At 43.9% G+C, this 19392-nt stretch overlaps 1 protein-coding gene across 1 annotated transcript in view; it reads left to right on the top strand.

Annotated features, from left to right (window-relative positions):
- efnb3b (ephrin-B3b) overlaps positions 1–19392 on the top strand; it is an 85804-nt gene that overhangs the window by 40385 nt on the left and 26027 nt on the right. The window contains exon 2 of the mRNA XM_037759057.1: positions 3914–4203. Coding sequence (XP_037614985.1) covers positions 3914–4203 — 290 coding nt within the window. The remainder of the gene's footprint in view (positions 1–3913; positions 4204–19392) is intronic.

The raw sequence follows: 19392 nt of genomic DNA on the forward strand, positions 1-19392 counted from the left end.
TGTTCATTTAGTAAATTATGGTCCCATTTAGAGTCAAATAGACCATAAAGCAGGGGATGCTTTAGGGCGTGGCTACCTTGTGATTGGCAGGTCGCTACCACGGCGTTGTCCGGTTTGGGAGTTGTCCGTGTTTTACAACTTTATCCCTTTGACAGTGTGTTTTCAGTTCAGTATGGTCGCCTAAAAATGTAGCTCCACCCTCTTGTGTCACTTCTGGTTGCAAAAAACCAAGATGGCGACGGCCAAAATGCCGAACTCGAGGCTTTGAAACCAATGGGTGACGTCTTGGTTCCTACGTCCACTTCTTATATACAGTCTATGTTAAAAACATTGGCAGTTTGTGCGAAGTTTGACTTCACACATGTGGATCAGTTTACTTCTCATGGTTAGTGTTAGTGCTACACTGACTTTTGTGACTCTGGAGGGACATTTCTAAAGTCTGAGAAAATAACCCTGCTGATGTCATAGTGATGTCATCAGCTATCTGAATTTGGGCTTGGAGACCTCAATAATTTAATGGAAAGCTTGTGTTAAAACTGGGGGTGTTGAGTTTGTACAGATGTGGGCATTTAGCAGATAGAAAGGGTCTAACAAAAAATGCTGTTAAGTTGCATTATGGGGAATGTAAGATCCAGTGGTTTTGGAGCTCAACCCACGCAAGGGAAGGCGAGATATCTCAGCCTCTTTTGCTCCAATTCTGACAAAAATCTGTCTTTCGCAATACCCTCAACTTTATGGAAGTACAATATTAAATTCCTGAAGTGCCCCTTTAATTTGCACAATTATATCTGATGAGAAACATGCCTGCAAAGAAAGTTAATGTTTTTCCAGATGAGGTTATAACAATAAAAATCCACTTGGCCTCTTTCATCATGTAAATAAATAGTTAATTGGTATGAATATTTGTCAGCTTTCAAGTGGAAGCCAGAAAGAAAATAGTCACTGATTTAAGCTAATTGGACAAATGAAAGTGCAATTTGTTGCTAATGTGACATTAGTAGGATCCATTCAGTCTTTTTAACAGCACATTTACGTAGCATAACACCCGGCGTGTTCGTGCTTTGTGATCCTGCATTGTTTATTTTTTAATGGTCAAACAGTTGTCTGACAGCAGAACAGAGAGAATAACTAAGCCGGTTTGAGTGCTGTGACTCCCGAGTGTTCCTGTGGATTTGTTAGAAACAGAAGCGTCTGAGTCAGAGGTAACGGAAAAAGAAATGGGCTTCTTATTAACATTACAGGCGTTTTGCTTCCTCCCACTTAAACATCAAAGTGTCACTTAACATTCTGCGAGAAAATCCAGCAAATCTCCTCCTCCTTTTCATCTTTTACCACTGTAAACACTTTACTTCTTTCTGCCAGTTATGTGACATTTATTTTAACCTGAGATAAAGTCGCTATGCATAGACTTACTTTGTGATTTCCCACTGTTGGCCATGCATGCTAGAATGGAGCGTTAAAGTCACGACAGGCCTCGGGAGCGAAGTTGATAACTCATACTATTTGGCCTTATCAGAAAGAGATGCCCCTGTGCTGTGAGGGGGATGACAGAGTTTGAGTCATTTGTTGAGTTTATACCCCTGTGACTGCTGTGTTTTATGTTCTCTGCTCTGGAGAGACCTCTGAAAGCTGTACAGCCACACAAGTCAGCCCACCGGCCCTCTATATTGCTTTTCAAAAAACACTTTTCATGTCAGCTTCTAAATGGATTTTGACCAATTTGGGTTTTTGCTGATATGCAGAATTCATTTCAATTTCTGTGTGGAAATATTCTCTCAAAACGTGCTGCAGTGTTTACCCCCAGGAAAGCCATTTTAACGACATTAAAAGGGACCTATTATGCTTATTTTCAGGTGCATACTTGTATTTTGGGTTTCTACTAGAACATGTTTACAAGCTTTAATGTTCAAAAAACGTTTTACTTTGCACCTCTTTTCACCCTCTGTCTGAAACGCTCCGTTTTAGCACCTGTCTCTTTAAATCCCCTTCCCGAAATACCCAGTCTGCTCTGATTGGTCAGCTGGCCCACTGTTGTGATTGGTCAACCGAACCAAACTCTTCGGACTCTGCTCCAGCTTTGCTCTAACTAGCTTTGTCTGAGGGCGTGCCAAACTAGCCGCTAGGCAGGTATAATGTAAATGTGTTACTTGGTGACATCACCATGTTACGGAAGAAAAGGCAGGACTTCAAGCAAGGCTTTTTCAGGCAGTCCAGGCAGCCGATTAGACTGTTGTCAGGCAATTATATAGGCATTATCAGTCGCTATAAGCCCCATTGATGTGGGTCAATAGGGGCCCACTACACCCACTAGTAGGTTTTGTCATCTATTCACGTGGTAGATCACTGAAAAAAGGTATAAAAGTACACGACAGCGAGCTCTAGCGACCGTAGTAATTGTGACAGGAGCAGAAGCGGAAGTCAGATGCTGTAGTATAGACAGTGTGAAACCAACAATGTGTAGTTGTCTTTGTGTTCGTAGATATTTTAACCCATAACACAATAAGTTGTAGTTCCTTTGCCTAAACCTAAAGAAGTTATAGTTTTGTTGCCTAAACCTAAAGAAACCCTTTTGTTTGTGTTCAAAATGTAACGTTTCATTCAGTTTTACATATTAGAACGTGTTGCTTTTAAGTTTCATTTTCACTTTCATCAACGTAGAGGGAGTAGTAGGTCCCTACTGACCCATATCTATGGTGCTTGTAGCGACTGTTAATGCCTATTTAATGGCCTGATAACAGTCGAATCAGGCCGTTCAGGAGCAGTGTTTCTGTGGGAGAGAGTAACTCCCTTTGGCGTGGACTTTGGGCTTTTTAACTAAGGGATAAAACACAAAAGTATAATAGGTCCCCTTTAAGACCACATTACATCAAAGCTGTTCACTGAAAGACACTAATGGTGACGATAATAAACCTTATTCAAGCATATTTCTGTTGGATTTAGTCAAGCTGTTGCATTAGAATCACTTCAGGCTGCAGGTTTCATCCCGTAGATAACAGGTTTCGAATCGCCAGTTAGGCTATAAACAAACAGACTGCACATCATTCATATCAGACGCTGGATGACAGACATCAAAACAACTAATTAGCAAACTAATTAGCTGTACATACCTGTGATTTGGCGTTGGTAGCGCCGTTCTGCTGATCTGCGGCGATAGCTGTCTGCCTGTTTTCTTCCTCTACGGACATGCTTCAGTTCTCACTTCCAAACGTATGAAAAAAAAAAAGAAATGAGTGCCAGAAAGAAAAAAGTTTTCGTTGCTTGCGATATTTCTATTTCATTTACCATGCATACATTCACATGTGTGTATACATTGCAAGTCTTTGTGTTTACTTCACATTTGTTTGCAGTGTTTTGAATTCTCTGTAGCCTCCAGTGAATTCCAGGCTTTTATTTGAATGCCAATATTGCTCCCGTTCCTCCACTTGTGAGTGCCAGAAGTTCACTTTTGCATACATTTGTCTACTTCAGAGATGTACATTTTGAGGCTAAACATAAAGTTAACTAAAGGTAATTTCTGTGGGGTAGTTGTGGTAAGTAGGAAAAAAGCATTTTCTAATAACAGAAGTCTTTTTGGCTTTGGATAGGGGGTTATTTTTCCCATGTGGATCATCAACTGGTGGTTATATTTCCTTATGTTTTTCCACCACTTCACAGGGTCAATAGGGGATTGTGTGTTAAAACTTTATTTGTGCAGTTGATTGCACAGCAGTTCCTCTGTAAAGACACCTGTTCTCAGTGAAGGAGAGGAAATAAGAAAGAAGTAGGAGAAATAAGAGAGGTACAGGACCCATCTGTTGCTCATTCAGCAGCAAGGACAGGTGGCTCTGAACTGGTTTATTTTGCAGGAAGCAAAAGACTTTAATTAATCCCTGCCTCCGTTCTTTCTTTCTATTTTCTTCTTCCCTCCATCCAGGTTCAGAGACGACAAGGGCTACGTTCTGTACCCTCAGATCGGGGACCGGTTGGACCTCATCTGCCCGCCGCTGGACACCGCCAGGTCCACGCCGGAGTACGAGTTCTACAAGCTCTACCTCGTGTCGTCGCGGGAGCAGGCGGACCGCTGCGAGGTGATGGGCCAGCCCAACATCGTGCTGACCTGCGACGAGCCCACCCGCGAGCGCCGCTTCACCATCAAGTTCCAGGAGTTCTCGCCCAACCTGTGGGGCCACGAGTTCAAGACGCTGCACGACTACTTCATCATCGGTGAGTCGGGGGAAGCGGAGCGAACGCTGGAGATTATGGGATGGAGAGTGTGTGTGTGTGTGTGGGGGGGAGAGGTTGTTATGATTGCATGGCTGATTTCTGATTGTGCCTGAATGTGTTTGTTTATTTCAGTGATGATGGTGATGATTGGGCGGGCGTGTTTAGAGTAATTAGGTTTGAGGATTGTGTGTGATCCGGCCCACGGGTGGATACACCACAGGACTTACACTGCAAGAAATGACCAGATGAGACAGTTGTTTTCAGGATATTTCAGGGATTTTCTTTAATTGACTAGCTTTAATTGATTTCCCTTGTTTCACCTTTATGGGATTAAACTAGGACTGTAAAGGGCAGACTCGTGGGTACCCATAGAACCCATTTTCATTCACATATCTTGAATTCAGAGGTCAAGGGACCCCTTTGAATATGGCCATGTTTGGAGCGTTATTTAGCCTCCTTTGCAACAAGCTAGTATGACATGGTTGGTACCAATGGATTCCTTAGGGTTTCTAGTTTCATGTGATGCCAGTATCTAGCTTTAAAACTGAGCCCGCTACAACCTAAAAATCGCAAGTTGCGTTAAAGAAATTTGCATTGACGCAAGGTCTCTTTTTTGAGCAAACGGAAAAAATAGTTTTATTTTTTTTTTGCAGCGTGGCCCAGGATTTGTCCTTGTGCAACTTGTGCGGGATTCTGTGTTTAGTGAAGTATGGTTACATTTCTAAGAGTGTGTGTCTGTCATTGCTTTATCCTGCTCTGATGCTGCGCCGGCCTCGGGCCTGTTTATTGTTACTGCCAGCCTTGCTGTGACCGCAAACGGCGGAGCACAGTTTGTTTTGGTTTATTCAGAAGGTTTGTTTGGAGCTAGGTCGCGTGAAGACCCGATGAGGTCATTAAGGGCGAGCCAGAGTCAAGCGTTTGTATCGGACGGAACGATCTGCAAGTAAAGGTCGGCGTCAACCGAAACCTGCGGGTTGTTTTTAAGCACGGAACCAAGAGCCAGGAGCATTCAGCGCTCACAATGCACACAAACACACACACACACACTTCTTGTGCATGTATACACACACTTTCTCGCACACCCACAAGTTTCCAGTACAAACACAAGCGCTGTAAAAACACCCCAGGAGTGAGCGAGTGAGCGGGGTAGACAAAGAGAGAGAGAGACCCTGTTTGATTCCCATAGCTCTCCTCCCACGCACCTGCAAGCTCTATTCACTCAGGTGTGCAAATGCTCTTTTCTCTTCTTTTCATCTGCGGGTACTAGAAAAAAAAAAAAAAAAACTAAAAAACGACGGAACGAGTAGAGCCAGGAGGAGCAGGAAGCTGGGACAGAGATGGAGAGACAGACCGAGATAGAGAGAGAGACGGAAAGAGACAAAGAGAATACAAGATCTCTCGAAGTCTGTGAAGTCCCTCATGCCTCTTTGTGTTCTATATTTGTTCGCCGGTTTCAGGTGCGCTCTGGTTTTTTCGCTATCAGTCCTCGTAGCCGGCGTGTTTGTGAAGAGAGGTGAGGCACTGGGCATATTTCTCCTGCTCCCTGCATCATTATCAACATACAAGTATTTCTCTTAGATTAGATACGAGGGCGTGAGATAGCATGCGTTGGTGCAGTAAACCACCACGTACTGTATGCATGTGCACCCAGGGACTCCATGATACAGGAATTTTGCCTCGATAAGGCAGGAGGAAAATTAATGCAATCTGATACCTGCTGATACCTGATTCAATGACTGACAGATGTTGAACAGCCACGTCAAATATGGCTGCAATAAACTGACACTTACAGGATACTTAAAACTACAATTTCTTCATTTAAAATCCATTTATGTGCACATACACGTTTTAAACGACTGGGGTTTTTGTATATCTTTATTATTATTATACTTGCCTCAAGTGCTTTATGGTGTACTGTAGTGGAGATTTATCTATCTCTACGGTACATTTAATGACATTGGTGTATCATTACTATATCTTTTAAAGTCCGCTACGCACCCATTGTTCAATATTTGACAAAGCATCTCACTTTTATTGAGTTGCAGCCGTGTAACACTGTCCACGTCTCATAGGTGTGGACTTAAAGCTGCAGTTGGTAACTTTAGTAAACAAACTTTTTGTCATATTTGCTCAAACTGTCACTATATCCTGACAGTAGTAGATGAGACTGATAATCTGTGAACAAATCAGGTTCCTCTGCCTCCTTTTAGTGCTCATAACGCCATTTTTGGTTTTGGCTCAACTGTTTTCAACATGGCTGCCGGGTCACAAACTTTCTAATTTTACAGCTAAACAGTACACTACAAGATGATTCTGAAAACATGAAATAGGCAGTAACAGAAACGTAACGCTTCATTCAGTTTATTTAGTGTTAGAACATGTTGGTTTTAAGGTTCGCTTTCACTTTTACAACATAGTAGGTGTAGCAGGCCCCTACTGACCCACATCTATGGACTGATAACGCCTATTTAATGGCCTGATTACAGTGAAATCGGGTGCAAAAGGAGGCAGAGGAACATGATTTTTTCACAGATTATCTGTGTCATGTATTTCTTTCAGGATATAGTGACAGTTTGAGCAAATATGACAAAAAATATTTTTACTAAAGTTACCAACTGCAGCTTTAACATGTTGATTTTGACGTCACACAACCCAAAATTCCGGAGAGGAAAACACACGAGTGGTTGCCTCATGATCTGCTACTGGGCATCCATAATTCAGAAATACAGTATATACAGGTAGTTTGAAGCGAGGTATATCATCCAGGGATTGTGTTAGCATTGTCATGGGGGCCTCTGTCGAAATCTATTGCAACAATATCTTTTGGCTGTTATATGTCAAGCCAACACATGATGTGTTGTTTTCACCTTTGACTTTCAGCAAGATATTCAAATTTCTCATACTGGTTATGTGTCGAACACACCCAGTCGACTGTTTACTCTTAAAAGCCAGTGCACACAAGATGTTTTTTTTTCAACATCTGTCTCGAACTTGAATTTTACGACATCGCAGTAAAATAAAAACAGTCATAAAACCCTTCGCAAATGTGGCCCGCAGCCTCCATTTTGCCTACCTCTTTTCTCTCTACTCCAACTGTGAGTGTCCAGAGATAGAAACACCTTTATCTCTACACACAGACCAGACTGATCGATTGACAGCTCCAGCCCAAATCAATGAGGGCTGCAACACAAGGTCACACACACACAAGTGCACTCACACATTTAAAGAGAGGGAGAGAGAGAGAGAGAGCGTCGGACAGGTGAAGAGACGGGGGAGTAGCTGATCATAGAGAGCGTTTGGTCCTGATAACTTATTGATAACGTCCGCAGATAGCTTGCTTTGATCATGTGCTCTTAATGAAGAATTGCAATCCGCCTCTCACCAGAGCTTCTGTGTACTTAATGAGGCTGGGAGATAATTAATAATCTACTGCTCATTTAGAGGAGAAGCGTGTGTGCTGAGTGGCCTTATAGGGAAGATTTCATGCATACTGAACACCCGGAGTCTGGTTACAGTAAATGTATGTTTGTGCATGTGTGTGAGGGGAACCAATGTATGCGCAGGCCTCGGGGAAATCCTGTTTAATTAACCTATAGCATAACGTGGTTTAATTTGCAAACTGCTGCAGACCATGCAGGCACACACGGAAAGTGTGTGATGTGGTTGGATGGTGGAACAGCAGGAGGAAGCAGGCCAGTGGAGGTTAATTTCAAAGTTAAACCCATTACAGATTACCGGTAACTTGCTTTAAGTCCACTTTCCTTTTGCCACGATGATCCTCTTTAGGATTTCATTCCTACGTGATAATTTGTGTTTAGGTCAAGAAGTGGCATCACTGATCATTTCTAGAGAAAATCATGTTTGTGTTTTGAAAATCTTGCGAGAAAACTGCAAAAAAAATCCAAAGTTTCCTTTGTTTTTTTTGTCACTAATGCATCACACATGCCACTGTTTTGTAATCAGATTACATGAATCCCATTAAATGTAATTCTTAACTTCTGCTTCCTGTGGAGAGGAGCGAAAGAGTGGGGAAATTGATTAGTTCTACTCATTGATTGATGTTTTCATTCATAACACAAGGTCAGAGTTTATGTAAACCCATTTCTCGTCACACTCTCTTTCTCCCCATCCCAACCCCCCTCTCTCTCTCTCTCTCTCTCCGTCTGTTTTGTCTGTCTCTCCACCCTTTTAGTTTCTCCTCGCCATTCAGATCCCACCACACACAGACATGCTCAGTACATCAACCCAAAACCGCAGATCAAGCCTTTTCACTGCTTCTAATGAATCCTTTGAAAGCAGGCGCCAGGGCCCTGTGAAACACACACTCTCATTGCATGCATGCACAAACACACACACACACACACACATTCACAATCAGAGTGCGGTCTTTGTGACGTGTTTTCTTAATGGGAACTGCGGGAGGAAGCCGTCTCCATGAAGCTGATTGCTGCAATTTAAAGGACGGCGTTCACATGGGGGAGAATAGAAGAGTTGTTGTTGTTAAAACTGGTTCAAGATCAGCTGATTTTTTCGGTCGGACCGCAGAGGGCCAGCCCTACAAACGCAAAGGTCTGTCACTGATTGAGTGATGAAGTTACACGATTGGTCAGCCGAGTGTTGGAGTTTCCTCACTGGCAGTTGCTCTTTCAAAATGGAAAGGTGGGGAACCGTCCTTTATGCAAATGAGCCCGTCCAGCGTGATGCGTCCGCCTCACGAAACGTGGACTAAGCTGTCAAACTCGGCGATCTAGTTGTAAAATGAAACCAGATTCAACCATACACGGTCCAGCCATATAGTCGGTTTTAACCAAATCTTGTTAAACGGTCAGTTCACCCAAATTACAAAAAAGACCCCTTCTCACTTACTCCTTGTGGTGGCAAGCCATGCAGATAGTTTTAGTTTCATTTCCTCAGGTTTTGAGGTATGTCCCTGCTGATATATATATAAAAAAAGATCCACCGCAACATCTCCAGAATCAACGTTAATCTGGATAATCCACAGACCTCAAACTGTGGATTATAGTGTTATTAGATTGTGCTGAAACATCATTTTTAATCTCTTCTTTTTAACATGAATCATGTTCAGTTTATGGTACAAAGTGGCAAAAACAATTTCCATCGTGCACTAAAATGGGCTATAAGACATAATATTAAAAGTAACAGGCCTGGCTAGCAGTCACACCAATGTCCTTTCCTTTGGGAGATTGAGTGATGGAAGTGAAGGCTGGAGAGACGTAGAGAGGAAGAGTCACAACAAGGAGGAGAGACGGGGAGGATGTGGGGAAAGAACAAGTTAAGAAGATGTATGTGCAGGGATGAAAAGAAAGAAAAAGGGGGGAAAGAGATAGAAAGATAGATAGAAGAAGATGGCAACCGACAGGTGTGTCGTTGTGTGTGTGTGTGCGTGTTACTGATGGGAATGGGATGTGAGTGTCAGTCGACACACACACACAGACCCGGCTTCTCATCTGCGGGGTGACACTGAAATAACACGGCCACTTTCAATCACCGCTGCTGCTGTCAGGGGACACACACACACACACACATACATGTTTGAACACACACCGCCGTGCACGCCAGCGGTGAATGATTGCAGGCTCACAGTCAACATACATATGACCTCATATGTGAGTGACCCCTCTCACTCTCACTTTCTCTCACTCACACACACACACACACACACACACATGTCACTAATCTTCCTCGGCGCTCCCACTAACATATGCATGCTCACATCGCCGTACACAGGGGCGCTCTCATAAATATATGCACTCACACACACTTTGGCGTACGAGCAGGGTTGTGGTTGTAAACACACACAAAATAGTCTGAAAATAGCACACACACACACACACACACACTCACACTGGTTGCAGTGAACGGGTCAGTCGCAGTGGGACTGCAGTGTTGTTGTTGTTGCACACTCAGGCAGATGGCAGTGTGCATGTGAGTGTGTGGTACGAACATTTTGTGTGCAGCTATGCGGCTATAGCATGTGCACGTATGCATGTGCCGAATGGACTTGAAGGTATTTTTTTTTTCTGTGTTTTTGCGTGCGCATGAATGACTCCCAGCGGTGTGTTTAGGGAGCAGGGCCCCCGGGGCTTTGCGGAGAGCCTGGTGCTTGCCGTCGCACAATAGCAGAGATAAACAACCCTCTCCGCCCCTCCCCGCTAATATGAATAATAGAAGAGCTGAGGCCTGCACACCTAGAAAAATAAGTCTGTGTGTTTGTGCATGTTTGCATGCACGGGGGAAAGTTAATGGTGTGTGTTTGTGTTGCATCTCTTTTCTGCAAACTTTAATTTTCTCTCTCTTTGAGTTGTTTTCCTCTTCTCTGTTTACCTTTCTTTTCCATCCATCTGTCTCTTTTCCCCTTCTTGTGTGTATTTATATGAATTTGTGTGTCGTTAAATGGCAAATTTCGGTGTCTCTGTGTGCGACTCGGGACAGGGTGGGGCTCCATGTGTGCGTGTGTGGTCTAATTGTTGGACAGCACGGGGCCGGCACAGCGCGTGCAGACAGCAATGTCGAAGTGTTCAATAATGCAGAGGTACTCGCTGGTTTATTTATCAGGGTTAAGCTGAAATAAATGACACAGAATCCAGATGGGGGTGGGGGGGGACGAGAGAGTGAGAGACAGATGAAGAGAGAGAAAGATGGGGAACATTAGTGAAACGGAGAGTGAAATAGAAGAGAGAGAAGAGACAATGGAGGAGAGGAAGCGGAGAGAAACACTGCAGTGCAGCCTAAATGAGCTGCACCTCTCCGCCACTCTGCGTTAGTTTATGATTCGCCGTGTGCATACGTGCGTGGCTGTCTGCGCGAGTGTGTGTGTATGTGTTTGTCAATGAGCGGCACACAACTTTCGACTGCAGCGAGGAGAGCGAAAAAGTGAGAGACTCAAGGAAAAGGACAAGAGGGCGGGAGGGAGGGAGGAATGAGCAGCTTGGGTGGAAGAGGTGGAGAATCCAGGGACTGTGAGAAATCTATATCTGCTGAATATTTGATCAAGTTTAAGCCCTCAGATTTGAGCCTCCTGCCGGGCTCTAAAGCAACCGCAGACACAGGGGAGAGAAGAGGAAGCGGCGGGAAGGAGGGTTGAAGGAGGTAGAAACGAGGTGACCACAGCGAGGGGCTTAGAGCCGGGGTAGGGTTTGTTTTATACAGAAGAATCCCACTGAATACTAAATGCTTGTGCAGCACTATATATCCCGTCTCTACTTCTGTCATAGATAAAGAGATACACTTTAATATGTGTTGGGAAAGTGGTCATACATCTCATTTAAACATTATGTTGGGATATTAAAATGGTTTACACATAGAGAATATTAAGGCTCTGTGCTTTCACCAGATGACGTCTCATTCTTGGCCCATATCAGGGTGGCTGCTTTTGTTTTTTTAATAATCTCATCACTGAGAAGGAACCAGAAATCCCACACGATGTCAGTCACTCATACTAACTTTATTTATTCGTGACCTTTTGTTTGGCAGATCTTCATCATAAGTCTTATGCGATAAATCTCACCGGATGAAGGAAAACACTGTAACTAAATAATCGAGTAAAATGACTGACAATGTGCAGGGAGGCCCTCTTCACACCTTAGCATTAGCATGTGTCTTGTAGAGCTGCAACGATTAATCGATTAGTTGTCAACTATTAAATTAATCGCCATTATTTTGATTATCGCTTAATCAGTTTGAGTATTTTTTTTATGAAAAAAAGTCAAAAATCTGTGATTCCAGCTTTTAAAATGTGAATATTTTCTGGTTTCTTTACTCCACTATGACAGTAAACGGAATATCTTTGAGTTGTGGACAAAACAAGACATTTGAGGACGTCATCTTGGGCTTTGATCGACATTTTCCACTATTTTCTGACATTTAAAAAAGAAGAAAATAATCGACAGATTAATCAACAATGAAAATAATCATTAGTTGCAGCTCTGAGTGTCCTGAGTGATCCGATCACAAGTGGACAGCTTTAAGTACTTCAGTTCACACCTAGCATTAGGATGCGTCTCCACATGCGTCTCGAGTGACCACTTGTGATCTGAATGTGGTCTGAATTTGTCTTGAGTGCATTCACACCTACATCTGTGTGGTTTGATCACCCAGGACGCATATTAATGCCATGTATGAACAGGGCCAAAGCAGACTCTTATGTCCTATGACTTTAAGGCGCGCAGAATCTCCGTCAAACTTTTTACCTGTTCATTTTCCTCCGATCCCCATGAATCCATAGTGACACACAAATAAAATTGTGTTACACATTTTCTCAACTTCAAGTGTGTTAAGGCTTTTTCACATCTGTTGTGGCCCCCGGGGGACATGCCTCGAGTTCGCTCCGAGCCAGCCGCTGACAACTATTTTGAGGTGGACCTGAGACTGCTCTTCTAGCCCCGCAACACATTTTTCACACCCCACTAAACACATCGAATTCTCGGAGGCGAACCGCCTCAGTTAAACTCTCATGTGTGAAAATAGCCTCAAATACAGTGCAAAAGTGGAAAATGGAATTGAATAGGCCAGCAGGGGTTCGGCGCAAAGGATCCGACTAATTTCCCCTCTCGAGATAAAGTTTATCTGCATCCCTCAATGGATGTGAAGAGGGAGTGAATAGTAGAAAAGATGACTCTATTTAAAAGGGTAGTCAACTCAAGTGTTACAAATGATTAGGCTTTAAATTGCCCCGAGCTGTACTGTATGTATCTTCATTATATGAACACGTACTTAAATACAGTATACAGCTCACTGCGAGAGCACTGTAAACATGCAACATACTGCACGTTGACACCTATGGCGTTGGATACAAATGAGGTTTTTGTGGTAAAGATAATAGAGGAGAGGAGAGGGGAAGGGAGTGAGCTGATGTAAAGTGACACTGGGAGAGAGAGAGAGGGGATATTTGGGCAAGAAGAGAGAGGGAGAAGAGAAAGGGGAGGAAAAAGATAAAAAAAAAAAAAGATGTGTGTTGAGTGTGAGTAAGAGAAAGTGACAGATCGCCTGGCCGATTTAGGTCAGCAATCAGAGCGGCGCTACTGTCTGTGAGATTGGCTGTGCTGTGGTATGTGTGTGATGTTGTGTGTCTGTGTGGGCGGAGGGTGAATTTGTGGGTGTTGGTGTGTTCGTCTGTTTGTGCGGAGGGCTGACTGTGGAGTTTGTGTGTGTGTGGGGGTTGATTGTGAGTGTGAATACGTCTCTCCTGTTAAAGGTCAGACAAGAAGAATCCCTCCCTAATTGGATTGGGCCTGGTTTACATTGTATGATCCATTTAACCTTCCTACACTGTCTGTCTTGTCTCACGCACACACGCATAGATACACAAACTTTTCTCGTTCCCCATCGCAGCTTGACAGACAAAGGCGTCATTGTGCCGCTGCCTTCTGTTGCGGAATCTTTTTTGCAGAAGGACGTGTTACCCGGCAATCAGGCGTTGAGGGGGGGGGGTTTAAAACAAGCGCACCTCTCGGCTGACCTCTGCCATCAGTAGAACGCTTTAGCCTGCTAATATAGCTTTGATTTAGTGTCCAGGTTCACGCAAACATGACCCCTGATCAACATAATGAAAACAGTCACACAGATGCGTAGCCCCGACACACAGATGTGATGTGTGTGTGTGTTTGCTGACACACACATCACATCTGTGAAGAGTGCAAACAGTGGGAAACTGCTAGCCTGGCTCCGTCCAAAATAAAAAGAAAAGCAACATAGCTGTCCTATTTACACATGTATCTTTCTTTTGGAAAGTGAGATGAGAAGATAGCTGGAGTTGGGCTGTGTTTATCCTAGCTTCGCATAAAGACCGGAAGCAGTGGCAAACAACTAGCATCCTGACTCACAGACAAGAAATTGATATCAATCTTCTCCTCTAACTTTTCAGAAAGAAAACAAACGATTCCTCCCAGAGAAAGCAATCACTCTGCTGTTGCTTTTCATGGGTTTGTCTGTAAGTAAGAGACGTGATCTTTGCCATGTGTGAGGGAGATTATGGTTGTTCTTGGAGTCGAATTGGACCCGACAGCTGTTCAGATGGAGAAGATGGAGAGGAAGAGGAGGAGCAGGAGGAGGCAAAGTAAATTACAGGGGAAAGAGACGAGCTAGAATAATTTGAGCACGCAAGAAGAAGAGAGGGACGAGGGTTGTCTGCGGACGGGGCTGATGAAAGAGACAGTGGAAGAAGACAGTGTTGACACTCAGTGGAGCAAGAGGGCCCACGGCTCAAAGACACAAGGACAAACAATCGGCCGCAAATCCTTTTTAACCACCATTTAAGCGGCCCTAATTACCCCAAAAAACTCCACAAAGAACATCATTATCACCCTGCGCGCGTGCACGTGCACGCTGTGTGCGCATGTGCACGTGCACTCCACTTGTTTATCGAAGAGAGATTCATTAGCGGACTGGCTGTTTACTTGTTCTCGACTAATCGTCATTGTTGTGAGATACTTTGGGTGCATTTCACAAATACAACAAGGCATTTTCTGCAATTTTCCTCCCTCCCCGTCTCTCGCCGTCACAGCCCAAATCCTTCCCCCTCCACACACACACACACACACTCCACCTTTATTGGCAAGAGGATCTCTCTCTCCCTCTCTCAGCCGGGCTTATTTTTACTCTGGGGTCAACTCAAGCCAAAAAAGCTTAATTTGATGCATGTTTGTCCGCTCCGGAGAGCCAATGGTTTTGATAATCGTTCAGAATGCGCAGAACGCACGAGCCAAAAAAGAGGCTGGGAAGTGGAACGGGCGGTGGAACTAATGGTTCTGATGTTGTCATGGTCCCTGTAAGTCTGCGTGACGTGCTGCGGGGCCAGACGGGGCGAGGCTCGACGCTCGCGAATCAGCGGCAGCGCCGGGGTTTTGGCATCTTGAATGTCAGAGTATAGAGCGGCGGAGCGCTGAGTAAGTGATACAGTGAAGAGTTTCAGATGAAGACTGCTTCAAGTAGTCCCAGTAGGTCTAATATGAATCCTTAATGTTCCCTCTGGGGGAGGGGGGGGGCTTATCGTCCATATTAGTACCGCACATCTGCCGCTGCTATATACGCTTATTATATATTGATGACGATGGGGGGGTTGGATAATTGAATACCCTCATCATGGAGGGGAGCGCTTGGTCTCGTTTCTCCACTTCAGACTACCTCAAGTGGGTGGGGGAAGGTGGAGCTAGTGCCACTTCTGTCTCTGTGTGTGTGTGTGTGTGTGTGTGTGTAATACCCTTTTGTCCGCCCATACCCACCCCCGGCTCCAGCTTTAGATCCAGGCCCCCACCACGGCTCCAGCCCTGCTAACCACTGGTTTAATATATGCAATTAAGAAGCTAATTAGAGTAATTAATTCAGCCAGGGCCAAGGCCCAGCCTGGCCTCTATTCACAGCTTTGGAACTGCCATAATCCCCTCCCTCCACACACACACACACACACCCTAACTACACAAAGAATAACACACACTCAGACACCGCTATGCCCTCATTATGAGCGGGGTCTTTGTTGGCCTGTGTGTGTGTGGTGCCAGAGAAGTCGGGAGATGAAGAAAAGGGTGTAAATAAAGACAGAGAAAAAGTGAGGCAGTCAGTCCGGCATAATGAGTGAAAACAGTGAACTAATTCATTGGCACCTCCAGCCTCGCTCCGTTGCTCTCTTGGTGGCGCTGCGCAGAGAGAAGAGGGCCCCGTTGTGGCGTCTTACCTCATCTGTAGCAACAGCTCTGCTGTCATTGCCTCTGGAAGGCGGCCGGCTGGGAGGAAAGACAAGGTTTAATGGAGAATGGCCGCTCTGTTTTATTGGTTTAACCTTTATTTATCCAGGTTTGTCCCTTTCGAAGATTTAAGAACTGTTTTAACAAGCCCGACCTTGCCAAGAACGCACTATTACATTCCTGCCGGTCCATTTCAAATTATTTGAAGCTTTAATTAAGAATAAAGTCCCATTTTTTTTCTTTTATTTCCCAATATAACAAGGTGAACGGGGTAGTTTGTTAGTCTTTAGTGATTTATACGCACGCCGTAAACCTTTTGATGGCTTGCATTTGGCTCGGCTCGCAGAGAGAAGAGAGTAAGTAATTCCAGGTTTGTTATTTTTGGAGTGTGATTAGGAAATGTGTGATGAATTGAAGATTAGAGGAGCGGGACAGATTTACGGCACTTGGAGCACGCCGCTTTGAACGGATTACTGATAAAGTAATCGAAGAAATTTTGGCGGCGGGGGGAGAAAAAGGTCGCTTAACCCCACAAATAGGACACCGAGTGTCAAATTAGTCATAGTTTATTTAGGGGATATATGAGATGCTAACGCGATTCAGCCTGTTTGCTGGGATTTGTGCTACCTTTTTTTTTTTATCTATCACTGAGTACTCCTGTGGAATTGATATTTTTAGCTAAGTACCCCTCATTGAAGACACTGACGTTGAAGTGCACTCTTTTTGCTCCCCGAGTGTCGAGAGTACATCACACTTATATCAATCCTTACACCACCAAATCAGTTCTTGTTATGTGAGATTTTGACAGTCAGTCAGTTTGTGAGTGGAAAATGTCTCCCATCTGCCGTGTTTTGGCATGCAGTGGCAGCTTTTTTTTCCTCTTTTTTTTACCAGGCCTTTAAAAGAAGCTCCTCAGAGGTAGGAGTAGTGGGAGCTGGGTGTGTTCGTGTGTGAATGGCACTTTTAAAATATGAATCAGCCTGAGCTGTTTTTACACTAGAACCTCATACTTGACCCTGTTAAAAGTTTCACTCAGGTGGTCTTTCTCTGTTTTTGTCATTCTGCATGTCTGTCACTCTCTCTTTCTCCATCTCTCTCTCTCTCTCTCTGCACGGCAGCACACTCATTACTCTTTTAGTCGCTCTGTCCTCTCTCGGTTCCCCGCTGTAACTCGAAGACGGCACGGAAAAGTGAGCGGTGAAGAGATACAGTACATGCATTCCTTTTGCTATCAGATGGAGCAGAATGATGACTTTTACCACTCAAATTTCACATGCACGAGTCAAAAGATGAAATCAGAAAATGAAAACGTTATATGCTATAGGTGTCCAGATCAGGACACAATGATAATTTTCTAACCATCAAAACACGTCAGAAAATACACTTAAAAGAGAATATTAGGTTGAAACTTCTTAAAGCTGAAGCAGGCAAGTTGGAGCAAATATTAAAAAAAAAGTTATTTTTTGTAAAACGGTCACTATATGAGACAGGTAATCTGGAAAAAAATCATGTGCCCTCCGTTGTCCTCCGGTGCTCCTAATGGCATCTGCAAGATTTCACAGACTGGAGGAAAACAACCAATCAGAGCCGAGCTGGAGCCTTGCCGTCTCTGAGCAGCTGTTAATCACTCGTGAACTTCGATCAAACGGTCAAACTAGGCAGCGCTGATCAAATATGAATCAATATTCTGTTACTGTAATGCCTATTTCTCTCCTCAAATGTTTTCAGAAACGTCTTGTAGTATACTGTTTAGCTGTAAAATTAGATAGTTTGTGATCAGCCATGAGGAAATACTAAGCACCGCCCACCAGCCCAAACACGGAAGAAGCTTCATTTGGTTGCAATCTGCAACCTCACTGCTAAATGCCATCAAATTCTACACACTGCACCTTTAAAATGCAAAGAAATCTCTCTTGATTTTGACTTTTTTGGACAAACAAAACTGCATGTAAATGAGACTGAATTTAACAGGTTTACTTACAAGAAAAAGATGCAAGCATCCACTCTGCTGAAGTGACCTTGTGCAATCTTTTCCAGCAAAATAATCAATGAAGCTTCATAATATCATTCATGCATTATATGGAGACTTTGATCAGACACATAGATTAAACCTGTAACCTTCTATTTTAATGGTCAGTCACTCCATGAATTGAATGTGTTGCTTGAGCCAGAGTTTTTAAACAAGCACGTACACATAAAATATTTGTTACATATAGGAATGTTCTAGTAGACTTCACAGTTAAAGTTGCAACACAGGTTTGTTTCGTCTGTGTCGACCTTGACAGACTCCGCGTTGTTTACTTAACTTTGGCGGCGCGAGAACGATCTTATCAGGCTAATAAAGCTTGTCGAACTTGAAAAACTGAGGTGACAGGAAGAGACAGACGGATATCTCTCAGCTGTCAGATGAAATGAAGTCTCCCGTCAAGACGCACAAGAATGCAAACAAACATCGGGGGACAGCGCCGAGAGAAACCTTGTGCTAATGAGCGCACGCAGGTTTTTCCAGTTCCCGCGTGCCCCAGACAGATTTCACTTAAGCAAACGGGACCGCGAGATAAGACGTTAAAACACACATTTGGGGGAGATGCATCGCATGCATCAACCCCAAGACGCACTCGTGACGTGCAAATAAGATTTAAGACACATAAACACAAACCGGAGAGAGACTGACACATGCGGCGTGCAAATACACCCGCATTTCTGAAGAGCGAAAACAAGCACGAGCATGCATGTGCACACACACACACACACACACAATAAAAACCAGACAGACTGCCATACAGCTAAGCACACAGCTTCTAGCAGGCTGCTTTAATCACAGAGGAGCTAAACAAACACAACTGTCATCGCTCTCTTTCTCCTGCTGTTGCACACATATAGAAATATACACTGACACACACATTCAGTGTACATGCACACACACACAAACAGTATATAATTGCCCTATGCTTTCTGCTGTCCATCATCTTCCCCTTCATATCTCACCCTTCTTCTTTCCACTTTCCCCTCTCTCCAATCTCTCCCCCCGAGCAGTGTGCAGGCGCAGATGTCAAGATGTATTATTTCGGCTGGCTGGCTCCCATGTTCTCTATATGTGTATGTGTGTGCGTTTCTGCTGCTTTTGGAAACAAGAATAATGGTGGGGGGTGGCGAGGAAGAGGAAAGGCGGCTGTACTGGTAAAGATGAGTCAAACATTTATGTATTACAACGTATTATATGCCCGTATAGGCTAAAGCATACATTATAGAGAGCAAACACACTCTGTATTCAGGTATTACAGTCGCGGTTCAAGGACATTTAAGGCAAGTATACACACATACCGGCGCATTGAGTTGAATCTGTTTTGATCCATTAGAAGGACCTCCATGCTCGTCAGGATTGTGTTATAGCCGAGTCTTGGCTGGTGCATTTAAACACTAGGACTGAGCCAGGTTTAAAGTGCTTCTGTGTGTGTATGTGTGTGTGTACACAGTGTCTGAAGTGGAT

This window comes from Sebastes umbrosus, chromosome 22 (assembly GCF_015220745.1).
Source record: "Sebastes umbrosus isolate fSebUmb1 chromosome 22, fSebUmb1.pri, whole genome shotgun sequence".
NCBI lineage: Eukaryota > Metazoa > Chordata > Actinopteri > Perciformes > Sebastidae > Sebastes > Sebastes umbrosus.